The 26243-nt window shown below is 46.9% G+C and overlaps 1 protein-coding gene across 2 annotated transcripts in view; it reads left to right on the top strand.

Annotated features, from left to right (window-relative positions):
- The window catches only part of LOC121044449 (uncharacterized), a 31512-nt gene extending 7978 nt beyond the window's left edge, over window positions 1-23534 (top strand). For both annotated transcript variants that reach the window (XM_040496747.1, XM_040496748.1), the window contains 6 exons: window positions 8666-8849; window positions 10571-13858; window positions 16147-16332; window positions 18652-18824; window positions 21635-21752; window positions 23333-23534. In XM_040496747.1, the coding sequence (XP_040352681.1) occupies window positions 8666-8849; window positions 10571-13858; window positions 16147-16332; window positions 18652-18824; window positions 21635-21752; window positions 23333-23521 (4138 nt within the window). In that variant the 3' untranslated portion in view covers window positions 23522-23534. The remainder of the gene's footprint in view (window positions 1-8665; window positions 8850-10570; window positions 13859-16146; window positions 16333-18651; window positions 18825-21634; window positions 21753-23332) is intronic.
- Window positions 23535-26243: the final 2709 nt, after the last annotated feature.

Raw genomic sequence — 26243 nt, 5'->3', positions numbered from 1 at the left:
AATTTTTAAGCTAATGTAGAGCCTCAAACTCATGAACCATGAGATCACGACCTGAGCTGGAGTTGGACTCTGAACCAACAGAGCCACCCAGGCGCCCCTGGCTTGTACTCTTCATAAAATGTCAGTAGTCAAGACAGAAGGTCTCAGGAACTATTCCAGAGTAAAGGGGACCGAAGGGACGTGTATTAGTTTCCTGCTGCCTACTGTAATAAGTATCATGAATTTAGGGACCTAAAACAACACAAATTTGTTGTCGCACATTTTTGCAGATTAGAGGTTGGTGGCCTTGGCTGGTTCCTCTGTTTTGGGTCTCACAAACCACAATTGAGGTGTCTGTGGGCCGGGCTCTTAGGCAGATGCTCTGGAAGAATCCACTTCCAGGCTATTAGGGTTATTGGCCCAATCCAGTTCCCTGTGGTTTATGGGACTGAGAAAGCCATTTCCTTGCTGGCTATTAGCGGAAGGCTGGGCTTTGCTCTTCCCGGCTGCCTGCACTCCCCGTGGCCCCTCCAGCGATGGCAGGTCAAGTTCCTCTCATACTTCAAGCCTTCTGACTTCTCCGTCTGCCTTCCTCTTCTATTATTTTTTTTTCTTCCTCTTCTATTTTTAAGGGCTCATGTGAGTACACTGGACCCACCTGTGTAGGTCAGGATACTCTCTTTTTTAAGATCAGCTGATTCTTAATCTTAGTTACATCTTGGTTATATCTGCAAAGCCCCTTCATAGAAGTACCAGATTAACATTTGATTGACTAGCCAGGGGATGGGAATCTGGACTGGGACACCTTTAAACTGCCCACAACAGGACTTGACAGTTAAATTTAATGCGTGTTCTCAGAGTGCAGACAACCAGCAAAATTTGAATATTGACTTTAGATAAGAACATGGTATGAATGTTTAATTTCCTGATTTTGATGATTGTTCTGTAGTTATGAAATTGAATGTCCTTGTTCTTTTTTTTTTCCTAAGTTTATTTATTTATTTTGAGAGAGAGAGAGATGGCTCATGTGCATGTACAAGCCAGGGAGAGACAGAGAGAGAATCCTAAGCCAACTCCGCACTGTCAGCACGGGGCCCTATTCAGGGCTTGAACCCACAAACTGTCAGATCATGATCTGAGCCAAAGTCAAGAGTTGGATACTTAACATCTGAGCCACCCACGTGCCCCTGAATGTCCTTGTTCTTAGGGAATGCACATTGAATCATTTTGGGCTAAAGGAGCATGATATCTGGAACTTTCTATACATACACGCAAACGCATACACAAAGAGAAAGAGAGAGAATGATAAGACATGACAAAATGAGAATAATTAGTGAATCTGGTTGAAGGATATATTGGAGTTCTATAATTTTTGCAACTTTTTTTGGTGTTTGAAATTATATAAAAAGTTACAAAAATATTGTTGGAAAAATACCCATGCTCAAAAGTTAAGTGAATCAGGGGTGCCTGGGTGGCTCAGTCAGTTGAGCGTCCAACTTTTGCTCAGGTCATGATCTCACAGCTGGTGAGTTCGAGCCCCACGCTGGGCTCTGTGCTGATAGCTCAGAGCCTGGAGCCTGCTTCGGATTCTGTGTCTCCCTCTCTCTTTGTCCCTCCCCTGCTCTCTCTCTCTCTCTCTCTCTCTCTCTCTCTCTCTCTCTCTCAAAAATGAATAAACATTTAAAATTTTTAAACAAAAAGTTAAGTGAATTAGAAACAAAAAGGATTCAAAACTGTACACAAGTCCTCAAAAAATTAAAATTAGAATTACCATGTGATCAGGAAATTCCAGTTCTGGGTATATATCCAAAAGAATTGAAAGCACAGACTCTACTAGGTATTTGTATACATGTATTCATAGTGGCATTGTTTTTAAGAGCCAAAAGGTGGAAGCAACCAAAGTGTCCATCAATGGTCGAATGCATAAACAAAATGTGGTAACATATACACATATACAGTGGATCATGACTTAGTCTTAAAAAGGAAGGAAATTCTGACAACATGGATGAACCTTGAGGACACTATGCTAGGTGAAATAAGTGAGTCATACAAATACTGTGTCATTCCACTTATATGAGGGATGTACAGTAGTCAAATTCACAGAGACAGAAAGAATAATGGTTGCCAGGGGGATAAGCAGGGATAAGGGGAGATAGGGAGCTAGTGTTGAATGGGTACAGAGTTTCAGTTTGGGAAGATGAAAAAAGTCTTAGAGATAGATGGTGGTGATGTTTGCACAGCAGTGTGAATGTACTTAATGCCACTTTAATGGTACACTTACAAATGGGTAAGCTGATAAATTTGGTTCAGTATATTTGAACATACACATACAAAAAATATGGAGCCGGGGACGGTATATAGTGTGACTCCAATTATATAAAAAGAAAAACATGCATGGAAAGAAACTTGCCAGAATATTTATAGCAATTTACTTAGGAGTTTGAGAACAGAGTGAATTTATAGCAATTTAATACTCTTTTGTACATTCTTAAGTTTTTTAACACAGTGCATTTGTAACCACACACACAAAAAAAAGCACACAAAATTTTGAGAGAAGCTGAGTGTCTTTTTTGTCTGTTTCCATATGAATGCCTTTGTTGTATTGTATTGTCTGTTCCGGGCAAGTAAGTGATTTATAAAGAGAATTGTCCATGCTCATGACCATGAGAAATGGTCCAGCTCACCAATCAGGACAATACTGCAAATAATTCATATTCTGATTCGGGTTTGGCTCCATTGGCTTTCTGGGCAGCTCCTTGGGCACTTCTCAAGACAGGCCAAATGGAGGCAATCAGTACAAAACGTGGTAAGTGTTCTGCTGGCAAGTTTCCTTGTCTCTCTCTGCTGGGTAAGCTCTCAGGAAGCCAGAAAGAACTTGCTACATCAGCAGAATAGTGTTGGCAACAGGACAGGCTTCGGGGAAGATCCCACAAGAAAAGGTCGACACAATATATGTTTCCTTTTGCTTAAAAATGTATTGGATGATAAACATTTAGAAAATATGAATGAGATGAGGAAGAAAAAAATTGCCCATAAGCCTACTGCCTAAGGATAACCACCATGAACATCTTGGTATACATTGATTAATTTTCCCTTTCTCTCCCTCTTCCCATCCTATTTTCTTCCCTTTCTCTCCCTTTTCTTTCTTTCTTTCTTTCTTTTGAGAGAGAGAGCAGGAGAGAGGGGCAGAGGGAGAAAGAGAGAATCTTAAGTGGACTCCACACTCAGTGCAGAGCCTGACGCAGGGCTTGATCTCATGACCCCTTGATCTCATGATCTCATGATCTCATGACCTGAGCCAAAATCAGGAGTCAGACATTTAGCCAACTGAGCCACCCAGGTGCCCCTCTCCCTTTTCCTTTTTTAAATTCATATAAAAAATATCTGTGTAAATCTGTCTATCTATCTATCTATCTATCTATCTATCTATCTATGTATCTATCTCGTACCGTTATCTCCAGTTCCAGTCTAATACCACAGGGTTCTTTCTTGCCTTCCCCTTTCTTTGTAGCTTCTCCAACATGAGAATCCTGGCTCTCATTATCCAAAATATGTCCACTTATCTGTTCAGCCCTAGTGTACACATTAAAAAGTTGCAAACTTAACCTGTAGCCATATGAGAAACAAATTGACTAACTAGAGGGCAGTATTTGTGTGTAATTTGTTTTGTTTTTAGTCTGACCTTATCCAGGAAAAATACTGTTCTGCAAAGTTACTTAGGTTAGTTCTTTTTCTTCCCAATTCCTTTCAGAGTTGTCATGTTATCCATTTGTAATCATAATAGTTTTGTACTGTTGCATTGCAAATTGCCACAGCTTGAAACAGTACATATTTATTATCTCACAGTGTCTGTGGGTCAGGACACTGGGCCTGGGGCAGCTGGTCCACTGCTTTGGGTCTCAGCAGGCTGGGTGAGCTGTGTGACTCAAGTGTCAGAGGGGGCTGCAATAGTTGTGGCTTGGGTCTCTTTTTTAAGCTAACTGGTTGTCGGTGGAATTGTTTCTTAGGGTTGCAGAACCAGGGCCCTGACACACGGCCCTCTCCAGAATGTGGCAGTTTGTTTCTTCAAGGCCAACCAAAGAGTATCCTTGCTGCTTCAAATCTGTATCACCCACACCCTCTTTTGAAGGCTCACCTGATTTGGTCAGGCCCACTCAAGATACCCTCCTTTTGATGAACTCAAGCCAACTGATTAGAGACCTTAATTACATCTGAAAAAATTTCCTTTTCCATATAACATAACTTGATCGTAGAGTGACATTCCATCCTATTCACAGGCCCTATTCACATGTAAGGAAGGAGAGGCCATTATACAGGCTGTGTGCACCAGGGGATAAGAATTTGGGGGCCATTTTAGAATTCTGACAATTTTAGTAACTACTTAAATTTATTTGTTCCTTTTCATGTTTCATTCTGGGTGTTTCCCCACATGCTGGTTGATTTTAAAACATGTATTTTTGGGGGGTGCCTGGGTGGCTCAGTCAGTTAAATGTCCGACTTCAGCTCAGGTCACGATCTCATGGTTCGTGGGTTCAAACCCTGTGTCAAGCTCTGTGCTGACAGCTTAGAGCCTGGAGCCTGCTTCAGATTCTGTGTCCCCCTCTCTCTCTGCCCCTCCCCTGTCACACTCTGTGTGTCTCTGTCTCAAAAATAAACAAGCATTAAAAAAAAAATTTTAGGGGCACCTGGGTGGCTCAGTTGGTTAAGCGAATGACTTTGGCTCAGGTCGTGATCTCACAGTTCGTGGGTTTGAGCCCCACATCGGGCTCTGTGCTGACAGCTTGGAGCCTGGAGCCTGCTTTGGATTCTGTGCTCCTCCTATGCTCATGCTCTGTCTCTCAATAATAAATAAACGTTAAAAAAAAAATTTTTTTAATTTTTAATTTTGCCCCTCCCATGCTCATGCCCCTCTGCCCCTCCCATGCTCATGCTCTGTCTCTGTCTCTCAAAAATAAATAAACGTTTAAAAAAATTAGAAAATATTTTTAAACATGTATTTTTTAAAATGTTTGTTTATTTTGGGAGAAAGAGGCAGAGAGAATGGGAGGAGCAGAGAGAGAATCCCAAGCAGGCTCCACTCTGTTAGTGCAGAGCCTGACTTGGGGCTTGATCCCACAAACCGTGAGACCATGACCTGAGCCAAAATCAAGAGTCAGATGCTTAACCGACTGAGCCACCCAGTCACCCCTGAATTTTGAATCATAGTTACAAAGGTTTCCTGATACCAAGATTAAAGAGGCATTCACTTATGTTTTTTTCTAGTACTTGTATGTTTTTGATTTCACATTAGATTCCCTAATCCATTCAGAGTTCAATTTTGTGTATATCTTGAAATAGCAGTCTCACTATGTTTTGCCAGATGGCATTCCGTTCTCCAAGCACTGTTTATTATGAAGTCTATTTTTACCCAAATAATTTGAGATGCCACCTTTATTTTCTCATGTGGGAGGTAATTTTTAAAAATTAAATGCCGTACAGAGGTGCCTTGGTGGCTTAGTTGGTTAAGTTTCTGACTGAATTTTGGTTCACAGTTCATGAGATCGAGCCCCACATCAGGCTCTGCGCTGACAGTGCAAAGCCTGCCTGGGGTTCTCTCTCCCCGTCTCTCCCTGCCCCTGCTTGGCTTGTGTGCGCTCTCTCTCTCTCTCTCCCTCACTATCATTCAAAGTAAATTAAAAAAAATTAAATACGGTACATTAAGAATGAAAAGTTTTAGTGCTTCTATATAGCATTGGCTCCTTCTAGAGAAAATTTAATATATTCTGGTGGGCATTTAATGTAGGGAAAGGTCATGCTTATCCAATTGAAGCCTTGAGATGATTCAAGATGAATTTCAGTCTTTAGGAAAAGGTATCTATTTCTCGTTTGTTCTTACTCCTGGGGTGTGGCCTTTGGGGGTCACAGCTGGAATCCTGGGGTGTTCCTCAGGCTTGCTTCACATTGACGAGACCCAAACTCTAATTTTTGTCTTCTCAGCATGTTAAGATTGCTGAAGTGGTGTAGCTACTGTTTTGTGCATGGCTTTTCTGCCTCGTGGCCTGTTACTCAGAAATAAGTCCTGGCTGTCTCTGCTGCCCTCTGGGTTTAGTAAACTACTTTATCCATCTTTTAGAACTGTTCTTGGTGAGAAGTTTAGTCTGATACCCTCATGGCTTAAAGCAGAAGGTTGAGAATGTTGATAATTATGACTCCAAGCATGATCTGAAAGATCATCAATAATACAATTCAAACCAGAGAGTAAAAGCAGATAGAAATCATGCATGAAAACAACAACAACAACAACAGCAAACAGGGGTGGCACAGTCAGTTAAGCGTCAGACTCTTGACCTCAGCTCAGGTCATGATCTCGAGGTTCATGATTTCAGGCCCCGCATTGGGCTTGGTGCTGATGGTGTGGAGGCTGCTTGGGATTCTGTCTCTCCTTCTCTTTGACCCTCCCCACTTTGTACTCTCTCTCTCATAATAAATAAATAACCTTAAAAATTTTAAAAAGAAAAAAAATAGTAGAATTGGAGGACAGATCCAGGAGACCCATTTTGCAAATAATGGGGCTTCTAGAAGGATAAAAATGAAGAAATTGAGGAGAGGACGTAATTAAACAAATAATGGAAGAAGATTTCCCTGAGCCTATTAATGACCCAAGTCTGTACCCAAAAACTGCTCCCCTGTGGTTCTTGGTGAGGCTGAGGAGAAAAGATACACATAAAACATGTCAAAATTCCTGAACTCCAAGTGCTTTCAGACACAAGAAAAATGAATTACTTACAAAGGAAAATCAATTGGACTGGTATTTGGATTTCACACCTGTAACTCTGGAGGCCAGCAGGTGCTGGAATCGGGTCTGTGGGCAGCCAAGAGGAAAGTCACGTCAGATAGAATGGCCCCTCATCATTCCGTTCCCCTGAGCATAGGAAGGATGTATATAGTGCAGATGTGCAAGGATGTAGTCACTCTTACCACCATGTACCCCAACTGCAAAAACCAAGAAGATCAAGGAAAATAAGGATAAACAACACTAACCCACAAGCAGAAAGCAGACCTCAAGGTAAGGGAAGATGAAGAAGAAAAGACCTTTGTACAGGACAATATCTTGGAATGCTTAATGGTCAAAATTCTAGGAAGAGAAGATACAATGCTGAGGGAAATTCCAACGGTAACTTCAAATGAATAACATTAAATGATCTCAGCCAAATCTGAAAGCAGGGATGGGAGTGAGGGGCAAGGGGAGGACAGAAGAATGTCTCACAAGTCTCAAGGAAGAGGGAGGAGCATGGGGAAGTCCAGCAGGTCACCGTGGGGTGTCTGCTGACATTCTCTGTATGAAGCATCTGTACTCAAGGTCCTATTAGGGCATAGTCATTTGAATCGCCTTAACACAGGACTCCACAGCCTCCTTTCACATATACAGCCCTGATCCTTGACAGTTTTCTCTCCCCTCCTTTTTTTTTTAAAGTTTATTTATTTTGAAAGAAACAGAGTGCAAGTGGGGGAGGGGCAGAGAGAGAGAGAGAGAGAGGGGGAGAGAGAGAATCCCAAGCAGGCTCCACACCGTAGCACAGAGCCTGATGCAGGGCTTGAACCTACGAACCTCAAGACCATGACCCAAGCCCAAGTCAGATGCTTAACCTACTGAGCCACCCAGGTGCCCCTCTCCCCTCCTTTTAACGTCGAGAAATGAGAAAACCCAGGAAGTCCAGCTGTGTGGGTGGAAGTCCCAGTTCTGCCGCTGAGCAGCTGCCAGGATGTGGCAGGTCATATTTACGGGCACGTCCACTGCAGCTGGTGTGCAAATTCTCCAAGAGGAATTAAACGTAAAGTAAGGGAGGGAGGCAGCCGTCATACATTCCTTCCCTCTTCCCTTTACCCCTGGTGTGTCAGCATTTTGCCATGCGGGGTCGTTTGGTTTGTGTGATTCTGTGTACTGGGAACTCAAGGGATATTTCACATGAGGGTAGCTGGGATGTTGGGAGCCGGCTGGGATAAGGGGCTTTGAAACTGGCCGCCACTAGATAAGGGACCAAAAGCTGAGAGGAGCTTCTCAGTGATTACTCCAGCTGGCACTCCTGTGTCTTCTCAGCCTGCAACTCCAAAGGCACAGAGCTCAGCCTCCTTTCCAAAGGATAATCATAAGGGAGCAGAGGACTTTTCTTGTTTTGTTTTGCATGACTGGGAATTACTCTTGAGAGAGAAATGTTTCCATCACATGAAGACAGTTGCTGTGGACATCTGTGTTATGCAAAATCTCTCCTCTTGATAACATGGATTGAAATGACATTCTAGATATTTCTCTCTTACAAAAAGAGGCTTTTTTTTTCTTTTGTAGTATTTATACATGTTCACTGCAGCAGAGAAAATGAGAGCGATTCAAAAAGTAATTAAGCATATTTTTACACGCCCAGAAAAAAACACAGTTTGATGATTTTCCTTCTAGAGAGAGAGTTCTCTATGTAGATCTGTACATAACTGAAAACAAATCACATCTTGCCATGCATGCCATTCTATAATTTGGTTTTATTTACTCAACACTATGTCTTGGAGAGGCTTCTATCACCATAAATACAGACCTACGTCACCAGTTTAAGGGCTTCATAGTACTCTAAATTCTATGTATCATAACTTCCTTATGGGTATATTTTTTTTGTATCACTGTATGTTGGCAATTCTGACTAGAAATGTGTCTGTCCAGGCTGGCAGGAGACTCTGAGGAGGAGTGGCTCTGGGAGGAAATGAGGCCTACTGCTGAGTCTCTGGTCCTGTCTGGGAGGAACATCGTGCTGGTGGCTCAGAAGCTCCATCTTCAGCCAGGATGTCAAAGCCACCAGGAGGAGCTAGTGACTACAGCTCAGCAGATCCTGGTGGACACCACAAAGGTGAGGCTGGTATCAGACTGGCTAGCTGGTCGGTTGGACATAGCTCATTGCTGGGAAGCATGGATGGGGCAAGTCATTCCCACAGTGGATGCCCCTGCAGAGAGAGACCTCTGCCCAAGCTTCCGGCAGGATCACAGCACAGAGTTCATTACCAATTTAATAAATGCTAAGTGTGGAAGCTGCCATGGGGAGCTACTAAATTAGGGTCTTTTAAAAAAATTTTTTGGGGGTGCCTGGGTGGCGCAGTTGGTTGGGCGTCCGACTTCAGCTCAGGTCACGATCTCGCGGTCTGTGAGTTTGAGCCCCATGTCGGGCTCTGGGCTGATGGCTCAGAGCCTGGAGCCTGCTTCCGATTCTGTGTCTCCTCTCTCTGCCCCTCCCCCCTTCATGCTCTGTCTCTCTCTGTCTCAAAAATAAACGTTAAAAAAAAAAAATTTTTTTTAAAAGTCTTTATTTTTGAGACAGAGACAAGAGTGTGAGCTGGGAAGGAACAGAGAGAGAAGGAGACACAGAATCCAAAGCAGGCTCCGGGCTCTGAGCTGTCAGCACAGAGCCCGATGCTGGGATCGAACTCATGAACCACGAGTTCATGAGCTGAGCCAAAGTCAAATGCTTAACTTACTGAGCCACTGAGGCGCCCCTAGGGTCTGTGGTCTTAAACCCATGTGTGGCACCTCATCCCCACACTTGGCAATCAACCCCCTAATAAGAAGGTATCACTGAGGGACTCACTTTTCACCTTGCCCTTGGCCAGGAGCTGTGGGGGAACATTTGCTGAAACCTCTGCAGGTCTCAACCTATTTGGTAAACCCGGCTCCAAAGTGAAACCTCTGCTGTTAGGATCTCCCGAGGCTAGACCACCCTCTTGGCCTCCCAAGACTCCCCATTTTCCTAACATTCCACCATATGGCACAACTCTTTTAGGTTGGGGCATTGTTCCCTGTTAGGATCTATATAATATTATCACAGTATTATCAGCATTCATCATTAAAGCTTTCATAATGTGGATTATTGTTGTGTGGGGTGTGTGGGGGGGAGGGGATGAGGAGTGTTGGCAACTGAACAGATCCTCATTAAAGTGAGATTGGAAATGGGGACAAAGCCCATAGAGAGGCAAAGCCATAGGGCTTTGGGCACCTGCTGATGGGAGTAGCAGAGGGGAAGAAGGGAGGGTCTTGGAAGTGTTTGGGTGCCAGCTCTGTTGCAGGGGATGAATAGAGCCATCCAGGAGGGGTAGAATCAGGCTAGGAAAGATTCTCAGAGTCACTTCCTGGACAGGCCATCTTTCCAGCCTCCATCATCCTCATCCAAATAGTAAATCCTTCCTGAACACTTTGTGGTAACACGTGGGTTCCCAAATAAGACAGTTGGTTGTACCTCTTCTGACCTGGAGGTACTCAATCCAAAACCAAGTTGGACCCGACATTAAATGTGGGTCAAATTTAGGAAGCCTCACGTTTTCAGTTAGGCCAAATATTTTCCTTAAACATCGCTCCTAGATGACTTGTTTTGTTTTGGCCCTGACATTCTATACTATTTAGCCTTGGGATGTTTGTGAAACAGGGGGTGAGGAGGTTGATGGGGTGAAGGGGGTGGCAGGGGGTGAGGGGGCTGGGGGGAGTGGAGGGGGTGAGGAGGGAAAGCAGCTGCCGTTGCTTCTGCTATCGCTCCAGGAACATGCCAGCATTTTCAAGCTTCTCTTCCCCTGGCTGCCCATACAGGTCCTGCTCCTAGAAGACGCGGCGATGGCGAGGAAGATAGTGCGGGCGGCGGGTTGGTGCCTGACCTGCCTGGACGCGCTGGAGGACGCGGACGACGCGGCCTCGCTGCGCGGCCCCTTCGCCGACCTGGCTGCCGCGCTGCTACGCCTGGGCCGCCTGACTGCGCGCGGGCCCGGGGAGCGCCTGGACCACGCCGGCCGCCTGCTGCGGGGCTGTGTCCCCGCGCTGCTCGAGGCCGCCCGCGGCCACCTGCAGCGCCCTTGCGACCCGCAGCTGGCCGCTTCCCAGCGCCACACTTTGGCCCAGACCAGGAAGACCCTAGGCGAGCTGCTGGCGCAGCTGGAGCCCAGCGCCGCGGCCCCAGCGGCCAGCGCCCAGACCGGCGCGCTCACCTGGCGCCTGCGGCGGCTGCGCGAGCTTCTGTCGGCGCCCGGGCACGAGCGCATGCGCGGCGGCCCTCTAGACGCCCTGTTGGCGGCCGTAGTGTGGCACTGCATGCGTCTGGCCGCTTGCTCCGCACCGCCCGAGAGGCTGCGCCTGGTGGCCCGCTGCGGCCAGCTGCTGGAGCTGCGGAGCGCCGGGCGCCTGGGTCGGATCGACAGGCATCCGGGAGAAGGCCGGGCCTCCGGGAGCCTGGAACCCGGGCAGGAGTGTGCGGAGCTGCAGGCCGCCACTGAGGCCCTGTGCCAAGGAGTCCGCTCTGGGCTGCTGCACCAGATCCTGGACACGTTCACTGATACGCAAAGCCCTCTTCAACGACTGGTCCAGGCCGCCTTGGCCACTCGCCCAGTCAGCTCCCTGTGTGATGGCCAGGCCTTGCCAAAGAATCTCCAGCTTTTCCTTGCTGCTTTCCGTGACCAGGCCAAGCAGATGCTCAGAGTGGCTCACTTGGTCTTGGTTTGCTGCCCTCGACAACAAACTGGCAAAGACATGGAGGTCACCATGGCAGGCCTTTGGGGGCTTGTGGTCAGAGTGCAGCAACTTTTCTCACAAAGTCCCCAAGGATCTGGTCTGGACTGGAGCCCAGCTGCCTTGCAGGCCCTGCTTCAGGCATGGACCAGGGCATCGGAAGGCCTGTTGGCATGTTTTGATGATGTTCTCAATATTCCTGAGTTTCTGAGTGTGTCCATTCAAGAAATGACCAAGCACTTGGACTTCTTTAGATGGGCTTTGAGAAAGGGAGATTCCAGAGACTTTCCCCGACTTGTGGCATATTTACAGGGTCGGGCCACTCACATAGTGCAGGTGATGAGCAGGTATGTGGACCAAGATCGAGATCCCATTTTCCGGAATGGCCTGAGAGTCTTGATCCAGCAGCTGGAGCAGTCTTCCCTGTTCCTGAGTGCAGCTGCTGAGTGCTGTTTGGGTGGGCACAGTGCTCAGGACACAGAAGTATTTTTAACCATGGCAAAACATCTGATTTGTTCAGCCCAGAGCATCCAAGAAGGGCTGGATGGGACTAACCACCCAGATATCCTCAGCCCACTTCGGGACCAAGTCCAAAGGTTTGACACTGCTAAGGAACAACCTTATTTTATTCGCCCCAGCCTCCAGGACTCCACAACTCCTGCACTGGAACACCAGGGAGAACCTGGGTTGGGGGAAAGCAATTCAGGCATCTCCTATCCACTGAGGAACAATCTTTCCCACCCTTTGATTCCTGCCATGCATCTACAGAGTGGGGACCCTCCACTACCAGCCGTCAGCAAATTCATCGTTGCTGTAGGGAGCCAGAGCCACCAGGCAGTGACCACAGCTAGCACCAACCTGCAGGAACAAAACGCCACTGTGGATGCAGCTCAAGAGGCCTTGGCTGGGGAGGGACCACTGGGGTCAGAGGGGATGCCTGGACTCCAAGAAATCCCAACACTAACACCTTCTATTGTTGACCTAGGAACAGAGATAGAACCTTGCACGACTGCTAGAACCGGCGGGCTTCCGGAAGTGGCTCTCCAGCTGTCTGGGAGACCCAGGGAAACCGGGCAGGGCTTGGTAGCCAGGGCTGGTGACTGGTACCCTCTGTGTCAACAGCTCTTTTGTCACAACCCAGCAGGTGATCTTCTAGGGAACATGGCAGTGTTCATGGAGCTGCAGCAGAATTTGGCCTCAATGGTTCAACTAGCAGCCAAAAGTGAGCCTGTGGATTGGGGTAAGAAGGACCCTGACTCAGCTGGACGTCCAGAAGCACTTTTACAAATGCAAGGCAGATTGGAGGAAGTGCAGACCCATGCTAAACAGCTGTTGGACAAGGTTCTGGCTTTCGATAGCCTCCAAGCCCCTACGTCATGGGACGAAAGCTTTGAGGATGGGTGCCTTCGATGGTCAGTGGCTGTCCAAGACCTGCTCCAGTGCATGGAGAGACTCAGCAGGAGACAAGGCCTGTTCTTACTGCCCCTGCGGCGGGCCGTGAAGGACCAGCAGGGACTGCAGGAAGAGTTGGCCCAGGCAGCAGCTGTTTCTCAGAGGCTACTAGAGGCTGCCAGGCTGTCTGGCCTCCTGTGTGGGGACGCGCAGATAAAATGTGAGGTCTCATTTTTGTGCAGGGAAATCCATGTGCTCACAGATGCTCTGCTGGATGTGGCACAGATCCTGGCCTCCTCCCCCAAACCATCTCCCAGTCTGTCCACACGCTTTGAACTCCTCTGCTTGGAGTTCTCCTTTCAAGCCAAGGCCCTCACTGGCCACCTCAGCATCATCAATGCAGACTATGAACATGTCTTCCAAGATGCCTTCTATCCAAGGCTCTCTGTCTATAAAGAACCTCAGGCCAGGCCAGAAAGCTCCCTGGAAAGAATGGTGTCTGGTATCCAAGCTGCACAGGGAATTGTGGCAGGAAGTCAAGAGTCTGGGCCCTGCCAGGAGGACCTTCTTAGGGCTCTGGAGAGCATTTTTGTCCTCACCCAGGAGGTGGCCCAGAGGGTCCCAGTGCTCCAAGAACACTCAGAGGAGTGGAGAATGCACACCCTGGACTGGCTTCAGTGGGAGTGGGCAGCCAAAGCCCATCATGCCATGGCCCAGCTCCAGGCCTGGAAAGGTGGTCACACCAAGGCCTGGGCACTCTTGGCCCAGTGCCTGAAGCCCAGTGATGAGACGGCAGTGATGAAGCCCAGGGATGAACAGGCCTCTGCCCAGCCCCAGCTCCACTGTGAGGAGGGTGCCTCAGGAGCTGTTGCAGTGGGCAGTGTGGATTCTCGGGGTGCTGCCCCAAAAGACACCCCAGGGAACTCAGGGGGGGCCTGCACTGTGGACCCAGACGTCACTGGGACAATTGCAGCAGACCTGGACACGGTAGGACTGCCAGCATCTTTCCTTCTCCCCCACCACCGCCCTCTTTCTAGTAACCAAAGGCCACTGCCAAGTTCCAGAAAAAGCTGTCTTGGTGCCCACATGTGTAATTCACATCTGGCAGGCAGCACAGTACAGCCTTTGAGAGCCTGAGATCAGGAATCAGACTGCCTGGGCTGTGCCTGCCTCTGGCATTTCCTAGCTAAGCTTCTTAGCTACGTTGGCCTTCAAGATTCTAGTCTAGAAAATGGGAATATTGATACTCTTCTGGCAGAGAGTTAATGAAAGCTTCCATGTAAAATACTCGCACTTGTCTGGCACATAGGAAGGGTCCTCTAAGTAGTGGCTATAATTACTGACTTATGTGAAGTTTTTCCCCGTTGGCCCAACTGGAAATGGTCCCCCTTTGCTGTGACCGACAGTACCTCTCCTGTGGGTCAGGCTGCTTCATGCAGCCTGCACCAATGTGATGTTACCTCCCTGTCCCAATCAGGGTTCTTTTGTTTGCAAATGGCAGGGATCCAGCAGGAAGCAGTGCAGGCAAAAAGAAAGATTTATTAGAAGGGCGCTGGGTCTGTTGAACACCTTCCACACATAGTCATTTCCTTCTAAGGCACCAGACAGGACAGTCAGCCATTGTGGAGCCCAAACATCTGATTTACTTATACCGGCTATCACCAAAGTAGGTTGGCAGTGCCCAAGAAATTCCCTAGCAAGCGTGCTCAGCCCAGCATTTTATTCACCACTCGATCTATCCCCTCCATGACCTCATGCTTGGCTGCATGGACCCTCCCAAACCCTTCCCTGGGCCTTCTCCCAACACAAAGCCCATCAGACCATGTGCCCCCACCCCCTTACTCTTCCTTTTTCTCCCTGAAGTGTCATTACCATGAGAGGGGACCCTCTTCCCAAAGTAGTTGGGAGGAGAGCAGATACAGTGCCTTTTTCCCTACAGCCTAAGGCCTCTTGCCTCAGATTCCCAACCCGCCTAACAGAAGAAGGCTGATGAACAGTTTTGGAGAGGCAGGGAATTATTAAATTGAAGAAGCAACAAGAAAGGATAGCGAAGCCAGATGACGCCTCAATACGCACAAGCACAGAGGGGCGTCTGGGTGGCTCAGTCTGTCGAGCCTCTGACTTCGGCTCAGGTCAGGATCTCGCTTGTGGGGCCTGCATCAGGCTCAGAACTTGTCTCTCCCAATTTCGATAGAATTTATTATCATGTTCAAGACTTCACACCTTTCCAACAGTGACACCTAACAGTTATATCCCTTCTGAGGCATTAGTATGCTGCACTGGGGGACTGGAGAAAAAGCAGGGCTGGGGGCAGGCCCGAGGTCCCTCCCACCCCGTTCCCTTCCCACCTGCACCTAGGGCACAGCCCTTGCCCTAAGGAGCTCAGGATCTGACAGGCGAGGCAGAGAGAAATCAAGGCCACTCTTGATCCTCTGCTATTGGCTTTGCCTCCAAGCCAGAACAACTTGTCTCAATTCCAGAGTCTGGAAAAGGCTTAGGGGAGGCTCCAAGAAGGGTCCAATAAAAAAAATCACCTGGTCCAATAAAAAAATCACCAGGCCTAGTGCTGAATGCCCTGCCCACTTCTGGATGCCAGCAGTAGCTCTCTTTCTCACTAGAAAATTAACAAGGAAGTCCATGGGAGAGAATTCCTAAGTATTCATATCAGAACTGTAAAGTGCTTTCATGTAGAATGATTGGTGAGAAAGTGTCTGGGTCCCAAAGTTAGAACATTCAAGGATTCCTGCATTTCCTCAAGAAGCTGTAAATTCTCCCATGTAAGGCCTAAAACTTGACAGAAGGAGAGAACAGGTGGTATTTGAACCGTACTGGGATCCCAGCATGCCAGGTTTCTGGATGAGCAGAGCCTGGAGGAATAGGGATTCACTGTTTCCCTACCCACGCGGAGTAAACTGCCTGGAGCTGCCAGCATGTGGGGAATCAGCAGGGTGGGAGGGACCTCTTGACTCCCACTCTTCTTTTTTTTAATGTTTATTTATTTTTGAGAGACTGCATGAGTGGGGGAGGGGCCGAGAGATGGGGACAGAGGATCTGAAGCGGGCTCTGCGCTGACAGCAGGGAGCCCGATTTGGGTCTTGAACTCACGAACCATGGCATCATGACCTGAGCTGGAGTCTGACGTTCAACCGACTGGGCCACACAGGCGCTCCACCCACCCTTCTTCAAAAAGTGGCGAGAGGGCCCTTGATAGCAGCACAGGAGTTTCAAGGCCTGAGCATCTGGAGTCTCATTAGCTGTACCCTGTCCTTTGGCAGGAGCAGCCGCACAGCCCAGCACCTGGCTCCACAGGCCCACTGGCCTGGCTGGGCCCTGAGCCGGACCAGCTGCTCCCGGAGGATGGCGGCGTGGAAGGGGGGAGCAGGATCATCCAGATTACCCGTGAGATGGCTACAGAGGTGCTCCTGATGGCTCAGAGTCTGAGGAGGAGAGGACCCGTCTTGGTACTTGGCCTTCAGCGGGCAGCCATGGTAGCAGGGCTGGGTACCCTGGGGGAAGAGAAGCCCCCGACTGCTGCCCTGCAGGAGGTGGGCCAGGCCAGGCAGGGCAGCCCCCAGAAAAGAAAGACCACACTGTGGACTAGTGGGATTGTAGCGTTCTAATGTGCTGTCTTCTTCCTCTGTCTGGGTGTGTCCTAGAGTTCACTTCTCTTTTTCCCTCTTCTTTTGTGCTCAGTCACTAAATCTTGGTTTTATGGCACCAGGGAAGGTAATTTGCCGGAAACTGCAATTCAGTAAAACCAAGGACTCATTCATATCCCCAGAAGGATGAGCTGAAGGGAGCTATTTACATTCTTAAAAATTCCCCCAAATGGAAATAACAGAGCGGCACCCTCCTGATGGATAGCCATTCAGGGCCAGCACAGCCTAGAGGGGGAGGGGGTGGCTTTCCACTGGCTTTTGGAGACCACCTGCAGTGCTGTGTGGCCGTTCTAACTCTCTTTAGTCCTCTTCCTGATTCAAACCCAGCAGCCACCACACCCAAGGCTCAGACCTTTCATTGCCCTGCCCAGTTGAAACAGTCCCTTTTTCACAGGGTCGTTACATCACAACGGGCAGTGGTTACTTCCTGCCGACTCCCATTTTCTTTCCAAACATCTCAGGTCTTCTAATTTATATAGGACTTGGGTGCTGGTGGTGCTGTGTGGCTGAGGGCCCAGGAATATACTAATCCTCTACCCCATGGAGTGTTCCCTGGGGAAATGCACACATAAGGGGAAATGCCAAAAGAAATATCAAATGATAATTTTAAAATGTTTGTTTTGAGTGAGCATTAAGTGGGGGAAGGGCAGGAAGAGAGGGAGAGAGAGAATCCCAAGCAGGCTCTGCACTGACAGTGACAGGGCTCATCTCACAAACCATGAGATCATGACCTGAGCTGAAATCAAGAGTCGGCCACTTAACTGACTGAGCCACCTGGCACCTCAAATGATAATTTTTAACAGTGAGGCTAGTGCCTGGTAAGATGAAATGCCTCTGCAGAATTCTCCCACAAACCTCCCAAATCTCAATGTTAATACCTCCCAGATTTTAACAACCAAAGTCAAACAGAGAAAAGAATTTAAAATAGCTGCTGAGGGGGAAACTGGCAGCACAGGGGTGCGGGACGTAAGGTTTCCTGAAGCAGAACGTCAGATCCCATGACATTAATCTAGAACCCACCATGCCAGCAGCTCTTCGGCTCAGAGCTGGAGGAGACGAGGAGGGAGGTGGGAAAATTGGAAGACGGTGTCCCTTGGAGAGACAGAAAAGGTAAACACTTCCTTTCGTGGTGGAGGTCTGCATACGCTTACTCTCATGTGGTTACTCGCATCTCTGAGACCTCTTCAGGGGAGCCCTTCCCCTTCCCACATGGAGGTGATCTCATGGTAGACTTGCCACAACATCATGGCATCTCACATCTTCGTTTGCTCAACAAATACTTGTGGCACATCTTCTGTGGGCCAGCAGAGAACAAAGGCATTCCTTAGTCATTGTCCAGCCTGAAGAACTGTAGCAGTACTGTTTACTGTATCAAATATCCCCAGGGAAAGGGGGGGGGGGGGTCTCTCACCCTTCCCTACCAGATTCTTTTATTATTCTTTTTCATTCTCATCCTAAAGACCAGTGATTCTGAAATCAGGTCATCAAACCCACACTTAGCACATCGAGAGAGCGAGTGGATGCAAAGAGCTTTTCTGTGTCTGTCTTTTATCTATATTAGTTGCCTCAACATACACCGTTATGTTTAAGATTTTATTTGGATAAAAGGTGCTGTTTTCTGTCACCCATTAAGGATCATTTCCCATCTAAGAAGCTGTACGTGTAGCTGTAGTCTACACGTACCTTTGCACCTTTGTTGCAGCCAAGATCACCTTCAACCTGGATGTTCCCCATACCTGGACCTTCTTAGGGGCCTCATTTCTGCCCTGGGCCTGCTGAAAACTAACCCTGAGCCAGTGCAGGCCACAGCCCCCATGGGAAAAGGGCTAGATCATGAACAGGAGGCTGGGCTGCTTTCCCTTCAGCAGTTCCCCCACAGAAGCAAGGGCGTGGACTTCATTCTGCTGGCTTTCAGGAGAGTAAGCATCTGAGTGGCTGGTCTTGAAGTCTGTGGAGGAGGTTCGAGAGCTTATGGTTTTAGACCAAGCTAAGACACGTTCACTCTGGGGCTGAAGTACATTGTGCTAGGCAAGTTTGGGATGCTTTACGATTTGCCACTGATTTCTTCTGGAAAACCTGTGAGGGCTTTACCTACTTCTGACTTTCATCTCTTTGATATAGACCAAAGATCAGCTCATTACCTCTGCTAGGAAAATCGCGACTTCTGGACAAAAGTTCGCCAGACTTATCTGCATCATCGCCAAGAACTGCATAGATCAAAGATGTTCCCAGGAGCTCTTGTGTGTGGTAGACCAGATTCAAACAATGAGCAACCAGCTTCGCATCATCTCCAGGTAGGAAACGGTTTTGGTTGTGACTGCTGTGCTCTGCTTTCTCAAGAGCCAGAGGGAGGGCTTAGGCAGTTCTTTTTCTTTTTCTTTTTGTATACTTTTAAAAATATTTCCTTCGGGAGCCTACATTTATGTTGAGGATACTAAACAAATGTTGAAAATATAGAGAAGTATTACAGAGGACAAAAAAATACATTTTTAGCCACTGTCATTTCTCCCTTTATCTCAAAAATATTAGATCTGGTAATATACATAAGAAAGGAAAAAAAAGATTGAACATGGAAAACTAGTTCCTGAGGAGGTGTGAACATAAAGTAACCATAAGGGATGTTTAAAACCCAAATACATCAGGACTTCTGTTCCCCTTCAAGGCTCCCCTTGCTTCACAGTGCTGTGCACCTGCTCCAGCGGTCCTATGCCCTCACATCACATCAGAGTTCCATCTGCAAACGTAAATGCCTGATCTCTACTTTATAACCACAGTTAAATTTTGACCATTAGTTCTTTTATTTGTTTTTATACTAGGCATATTTAACCAAAAAATCAGTTATCTAAAAATACATTAATTACAAAGTGAAAGCGCCATGAATGTAATCGGCCTAAGAAAAACTATACCAGTACACGGCTTACATTAAGATTTATTCATTTAATGTGCTCAGACTTTGGAGTTGAGCAGTTTTTATTAATTGTCTCCTTATAACAGCTTTTGTGTTGGTAATATAGAACATCATAATGGCAGCATGGAATGGTTTCATTTCACCCTGAGTCTCCTGATACCTGCATTGGCACATTTGTCAGTAACAAACTTGTATTCATAATATTCTTTTTTTTTAATTTTTATTTTTTTAACATTTATTCATTTTTGGGAGATAGTGAGAGGCAGAGTGTGAGTGGGGGATGGGCAGAGAGAGAGAGAGAGAGAGAGAGAGAGAATCTGAAGCAGGCTCCATGCTCTGAGCTGTCAGCACAGAGCCTGATACGGGACTCGAGCTCACGAGCCATGAGATCATAACCTGAGCTGAAGTCGGACACTTAACCGACTGAGCCACCCAGGTGCCCCAATATTCTTTTTTTTAAGTTTATTTATTTATTTTGGGGGGAAGAGGGCAGAGAGAGAGAGAGGGAGGGAGGGAGAAAACCCCAAGCAGGCTCCATGCCGTCAACCCAGAGCCTGACACTGGACCTGACACTCAAACCCACGAACCATGAGATCATGACCTGAGCCAAAACCAAGAGTCAGATGCTCAATTGACTGAGCCATCCAGGTACCTCCCATATTTGTAATATTCTTATATTATGGGAAAGCTTGATAGCTAAAACTATTATCAGTCACTGTGAGGCATAAAAATAACATTGCTAAGACCAGGGTATATAAATTTTTTAAATAATTATATAAAAATAAAATGTGGCTACTCTTCTCTAGGAAATAATATTTCAGGTATATAATCATCTCAAGGATAGCTACTCAAACTTTACTGCTTAGGACACAGGAACTGCAGTTAATGTTAGCATTTCAGTTATGGGTCATGTTATAAGGGTACCTGGGATTTGTTTCAATTAGGTATGGTAACACCTGCAAATGTGGAAAGGACTTTCTTGGAGGAAGAAGATTCCTAGGAACAGGAGGCATAGCATGCCATACAGGACCACACAGGAAAGTGCCAGAGTTGGTCAAAAAACAGAGGGAGCAAAGGGGAAACCTGACGAGAGCCTTTACTGGAGTTTTCGTGGGAAGAAATGGGCATGGCAGGGGAAGCAGGCAGATTTCCGATAGACTGGATTGAATATTTTCAATGAGCCCTGGAGTATGGAGATTATCTCTAGTTGTCTGGTACCTAGCCCTGGGGCAGGGCTATGGCCCCAAGGGTAAGAGCTCCACAAAGGAGGTATTCAAGACAGGGCTTTGCACTGGCTAGTTTGCAGGTGTAAGTGCCAGGAGTCATTTACTGACTCTCTAAGAAGCGGCTAACGCCGCAGGGGCGGTCTTTCCAATGTCAGTAAGGTCCTAAAATGTCAACGCATCAGAAATACAGAAAATAAAAAGACATGATTAATACAGGTATATTTATCAAGCTCTCAATCCTTTAAAGGAGGTGAATTTCACAACATCTTTATTTACTTTTGTAGTAAACAACTTGTATAACTAAATCCAGTTACATTCACTATAAAACAAATATCATTGAGGTGTATAATTTAATTAGGAGGTACCGGTCTGATCTTTGAGTAGAATGTTTTTGTTTTTTTTTTTAATTTTTAATGTTTACTTATTTAGAGAGAGAGAGACAGAGACAGAGCATGAGCAGGGGAGGGGCAGAGAAAGAGGGAGACACAGAATCTGAAGGAGTCTCCAGGCTCCCAGCTGTCAGCACAGAGCCTGATGTGGGGCTCAAACTCAGGAACCATGAGACCATGACCTGAGCTGAAGTCGGACACTTAACCGACTGAGCCACCCTGGCGCCCTGAGAACTATTAAGTCCTGAGTACAATTGTATGCAAAATTTCTTGTTGCCTTCCTCATATATGGATGTTGGCATTTGTTCTGCCACGTCTCTTCAGTTATTTTCTTTAAAAACATACTTCTTGTTAATTTGTAGATAACTGTCCGATTCATACTTTCTTAGTACTAAAACATAAATTTTATTTTAAAAATGTTACATTTGCCTTCGGAACATTTTTTTCCCCCAGAGTAGTCCCTGTAAATGCATCCCAGTGTTCTGGAAGAGTCTCACATTGTAGAACCTTCCAGTATTTATTTGAGACGGCATCTCTTCCCTGGTGTAACATTGTCTGCTTTCTTCCTGTAAACTCTCAAGTGTAAAGGCCTCTCTGGCAAGAAGCAGGTCCTCTGAAGAGGTCCTGCTGGAAAATGCTCAACAGCTCCTCCGGGCCGTGTCCAAGACCGTGAGGACCACAGAAGCTGCAAGTCTGCGGGTAAGTGCTGACCCCATCTGAAAGTGGCCACTGGCAGAGACTACACACATATGGCACCACGGCTCTGGGCCACAGGCAGAAAGAAACATTTATGAAAATGTAAACTCTGGGGCTTCTGGGTATCTCAGTCGGTTAAGTGTCCAACTCTTGATTTCAGCTCAGATCATGATCTTACAGTTTGTGGGTTCGACAGGGAGCCTGCTTGGGATTCTCTGTCTCCCTGTCTCTCTGCCACTCTTTCTCTCTCTCTCTCAAAATAAATTAATTAATTATTTAAAAGAAATTGTAAACTCCATGTGCACTTGTGATGAGCACTGGCTGCTGCATGGAAGTGTGGAATCACTATATCGTACACCTGAAAATAATCTAACACTGTATGCTAACTATACTGAAATTCGAATTAAAAAAAAAAAAAGTAAACTCCATGAAGCCACAGACCTAGAATTGTGGCTGGTGCATGGAGGTGCTAAGTAAATAGAATGAGAACTTCCATTTCAAGTTTAAAGCAACTTTGTACCGGCTAAGCTCAAAGAGTACATTGAATAGACATGCATTTGAAAAATGGGCATAGTTTAGCTAAGGTTCCAGAGTCTCTTGAAGGCTGAGCTCTTCTACTTAGGCCTGGCCCCGAGGGAGCCGAGTCCCTCCTTACTGGCATGGCCACAGTCCCAGCCTCCCACTCACCCTGCAGCACCACCTGAGGTGGGACAGTCCCCACAGCCCAGTCTCCTAGCCACTTGTTTGCAGGAGAACCTGAGGGCAGGGCTGTGTCCTTACCGTGGGCACCTGTGTCCGGGCTCCGCTTAGGCCACTGGCCAAAGACCCACGGATAGTTTGCATAAACCAAAATGAAGAAAGCAAGATCCAAAAGGAGGCAGAATTTGGGGTAGAGAGAGCATTTTTAATTGGCTGCATTCTCTGAACATTCGATTCTGACCAACATAAGATCCTTTGTTCTGTTGTGCTTCTTTCATGAGAGAGGGAATGAGTGGGCTTTAATTCAGAGGATCCCTTCAAACACAGTTCCTTGATCTCTGTTCAATTAGGGCCAGTGGTGCCTGGCCTGACTCAGTCAGAAGAGCATGTGACTCTTTTTAAATTTAATTTAAAATCTAATCTAATAAAAAATAAAATAAAATCTAATCTAATCTCATTTTAGAGAGAGCATATGAGCAGGGGAGGGGCAGAGAGAGAGAGAGAGAGAGAGAGAGAGAATCCCAAGCAGGCCCCACGCTCAGCATGGAGCCCAATGCAGGGGTCAATCCCATGACCCTAGAATCGTGACCTGAGCTGAAATCCAGAGTTGGATGCTCAACTGACTGAGCCACCCAGGCACCTCAAGAGCATGTGACTCTTGATCTCAGGGTCATGAGTTTGAGCCCCATGTTGGGTGCAGTGATTACATACATACATACATACATACATACATACAAGGAAAAAAATTAGGGCCAAAATGTCAGAAAATGAGCTCCACTGTCAGTCAGTGGAGTCTGCTAACTAAGCAAGAGCTCATGTCAGCTGACCTTGGGAAGGTGTGCACAGTGTCCCCCAGGACATGTAATTACCTCTCTCTCCTCCAGGGCTTGAGACAGCCTTCCTCAGATCCAGAAGAACTGGAAGTTGCTGCCTTCTGTGTGCAGTGGAGAAGAAAACTGCTAAGGCACAGACTCCGAGAAACTTCAAACCTGGACTATGATGAGCTGGGCCTGCGAAAAACAAGCACAGAAGGGCCCCCAACATTAGCAGCCCTGGTTCCAGAAGCATTCTAAAGACTGAGAAATACTCTCTGAGTCAGACTGGCTGTTGATGTGTGCCTTGGCCCTGAGATGGGCAGCCCAGAGTGGGGAGTGACTCTTAGGCTGAAATAGGCTCACATTGTAGAACCTTCTACATGGGGGTTGGGCAGGTTGGGGGGGGGGGGGGTGGCAGGGGCTAGGCCTTGCACAGAGCTGCCTTGGCAGTCCTCCCAGTGAGGGGGAATGTCCCTGGGCCCCTGGTGAGGCTGATCCCCTGGGAATGATACTTCAGTTTCTGGGCTTAGAAGGAACATCACATATAGACTGTAGGAGGAGGGGGAAAAACATCGACGCCCTGTTAGCTTAAGCCTTTATTAAGGTGTTGCAAAGTGAAAACAGTATCAGTTGTGCAGGAAGCCAGGTACTGAAAGATGTGTAGGTTACACTGGGGAGGTCAGTCAAGTTCAAGGTATGGGGAAACTAAAGTTTGTGTTAGCCTGGGATGAGCTCCCTATAAGGACTGGTTTGCGTGGCTACTTGAAGATTGGTTTGCATTTTCTAGGATTTTTATTAAACTGGAATCATGTAATAGTTTTCTTTCCTAGCCCCCCCCCCCCCCCCAGCTTCTTTCCTTCAGCATGATCACTGCAAGATGATCCTTTTCAGATGCTCAGGACTCTTGGCCATACTTAGGTCCCAAGATTTCCTCCTAGGTTTTCTTCTGAAAGTTGGATGTAGAGATTTATCCATTTTATTTATCTTTTTAAATAACCAACTTTTGGTTTTATTGACTTTCTTTCCTAGATTTCTGTTTTCTACTTCATGGATTCCTTCTCTTTAATATTTCTTTTTTTTTTTTTTTAATGTTTTATTTTTGAGAGAGAGAGAGAGAGCACATGTGAGTGGGGGAAGGGCAGGGAGAGAAGGGGACAGAGGATCTGAAGTGGGCTCTGTGCTGACAGCAGTGAGCCCAATGTGGGGCTGGAGCCCATGAACCAGGAAATCATAACCTGAGCCAAAACCAAGAGACACTGAATTAACTGAGCCACCCAGGTGCCCCTCTTTGATATTTGTTATCATGCCTTTGCGCTTAACTTGTTTTCCTTTTCAAGTTTCTGCATGTGCAACCAGAGATCATTATTCTGTAGCATTCTTTTCTTTTTTTTTTTTTTTTAAACATTTATTTATTTTTGAGACAGAGAGAGACAGAGCATGAACGGGGGAGGGTCAGAGAGAGGGAGACACAGAATCCGAAACAGGCTCCAGGCTCTGAGCTGTCCGCACAGAGCCCGACGCGGGGCTCGAACTCACGGACTGCGAGATCATGACCTGAGCCGAAGTCGGCCGCTTAACCGACTGAGCCACCCAGGCGCCCCATGTAGCATTCTTTTCTATTACAGGCTCTTACTGCTGTGATTTCTAAGCACTACTTCAGCATTAGCCTCCAATTTTTATGGTTTTCTTTCTCATACATTCTAATTTCCTTTTTGAATTCTTTGTTGACCATGGATTATTTGCAACTGTGTTATTTAGTTTCAAAGTATTTGGGGGGAATTTCCAGGTATTTTTTTCTGTTTTGATTTCGGATTTAATTCCTTTGTGGTCAAAAGACATTCTTTGTATTATTTGAATCCTTTTAAGTTTACCGAGCTTTGTTTTGGGGCCTGGGGTATAGTTTATCTGGATAAATGTTCCACGTGCAGTAGGGAAGAATGTACATTCTGCTGTTGGTAGGTGGAGTCTTCTATGAACACCAGCTGGGGCAAGTTGATCGACTCTGTTGTTCAAGTTTTCCATGATGTTCCCTGATGTTCATTCTACTTTTTCCATCCATTTTGAGCAAAGGGTATTGAAATCTGCAACTAGAAGTGTGAATTTGCCTGTTGGGTTTAATCTCTCTTAAGAGTGACTGTCCTATGCTGCCTGGGGTCCAACTCTGAACTCTATTGTTTTGTATGTTTCATCTGGCTGTTCTGGGGATGAAGGGTGTGTGTGTGTGTGTGTGTGTGTGTGTGTGTGTATAACCTAGCCTCTGTTACTCCCTCTTGGCCAGCAGGGGAAGTACTTGTTTCTCTTTTCAAACTACCTTTTCTCTGGCTCATGTTTGAGTCTCCTTTTTCAGAAACATTCCCTGGGTCTTCTCCTGCTATTCAGAACCAAGTTCCAAGAAATATTAGTCTATTACTGCTGTTTTGTTTCCTTACCATCCACCAATCCTTCAAAACTCTGGCTTCATTTTTCATTTTTTTTCCAATTTGTCAGATGCAATGGGCTCTTCTCCGAATTTGGTCTCCCTGAGTTCTTGACTGGTCCAACTCCAGGGACCTCTTCCTTCTTGACACTCTCTCCTCCGTGGGCCTCCTCTCTGCAGTTTTCCCCTTTGCTGACTGCAGCTTTTTACTCCCTTTGCTCCCTTCCCCCACCTCCACCTGTTCTCTCCTCCACATTGTCACCCTTTATCCTCTCTAATTGCAATTTTGTTTAGGTCTCTTTGTGGCTTCAAATCCTTTGCCCCAAGCACAGGGGAACCAGGAGTCAGACTGCTGCCGGCTCTTTGGCCCTTGCTGAAGAACCACTGCACCGTCAGAGCAAAGCGTTTTAAGGATAGGCTTGTCGCTTCAGGCATCCGGTCTCTACCCCAGTGCCATGGTGGGGAGGGAGAGCCCTTCCCAGTTGCTCCAGACAGTTGGGAGGGGAGGCTTTTGGAAAGGCCTGTGAGGGAGACAGGTACCAGTTTGAGGGTGGGGTGAAGCTG

This window comes from Herpailurus yagouaroundi, unplaced genomic scaffold (assembly GCF_014898765.1).
Source record: "Herpailurus yagouaroundi ecotype Mexico unplaced genomic scaffold, PumYag 188, whole genome shotgun sequence".
NCBI classification, from domain to species: domain Eukaryota; kingdom Metazoa; phylum Chordata; class Mammalia; order Carnivora; family Felidae; genus Herpailurus; species Herpailurus yagouaroundi.
Note: the sequence above shows the minus strand (reverse complement) of the source record. Positions and strands in the feature narration are given on the sequence as shown.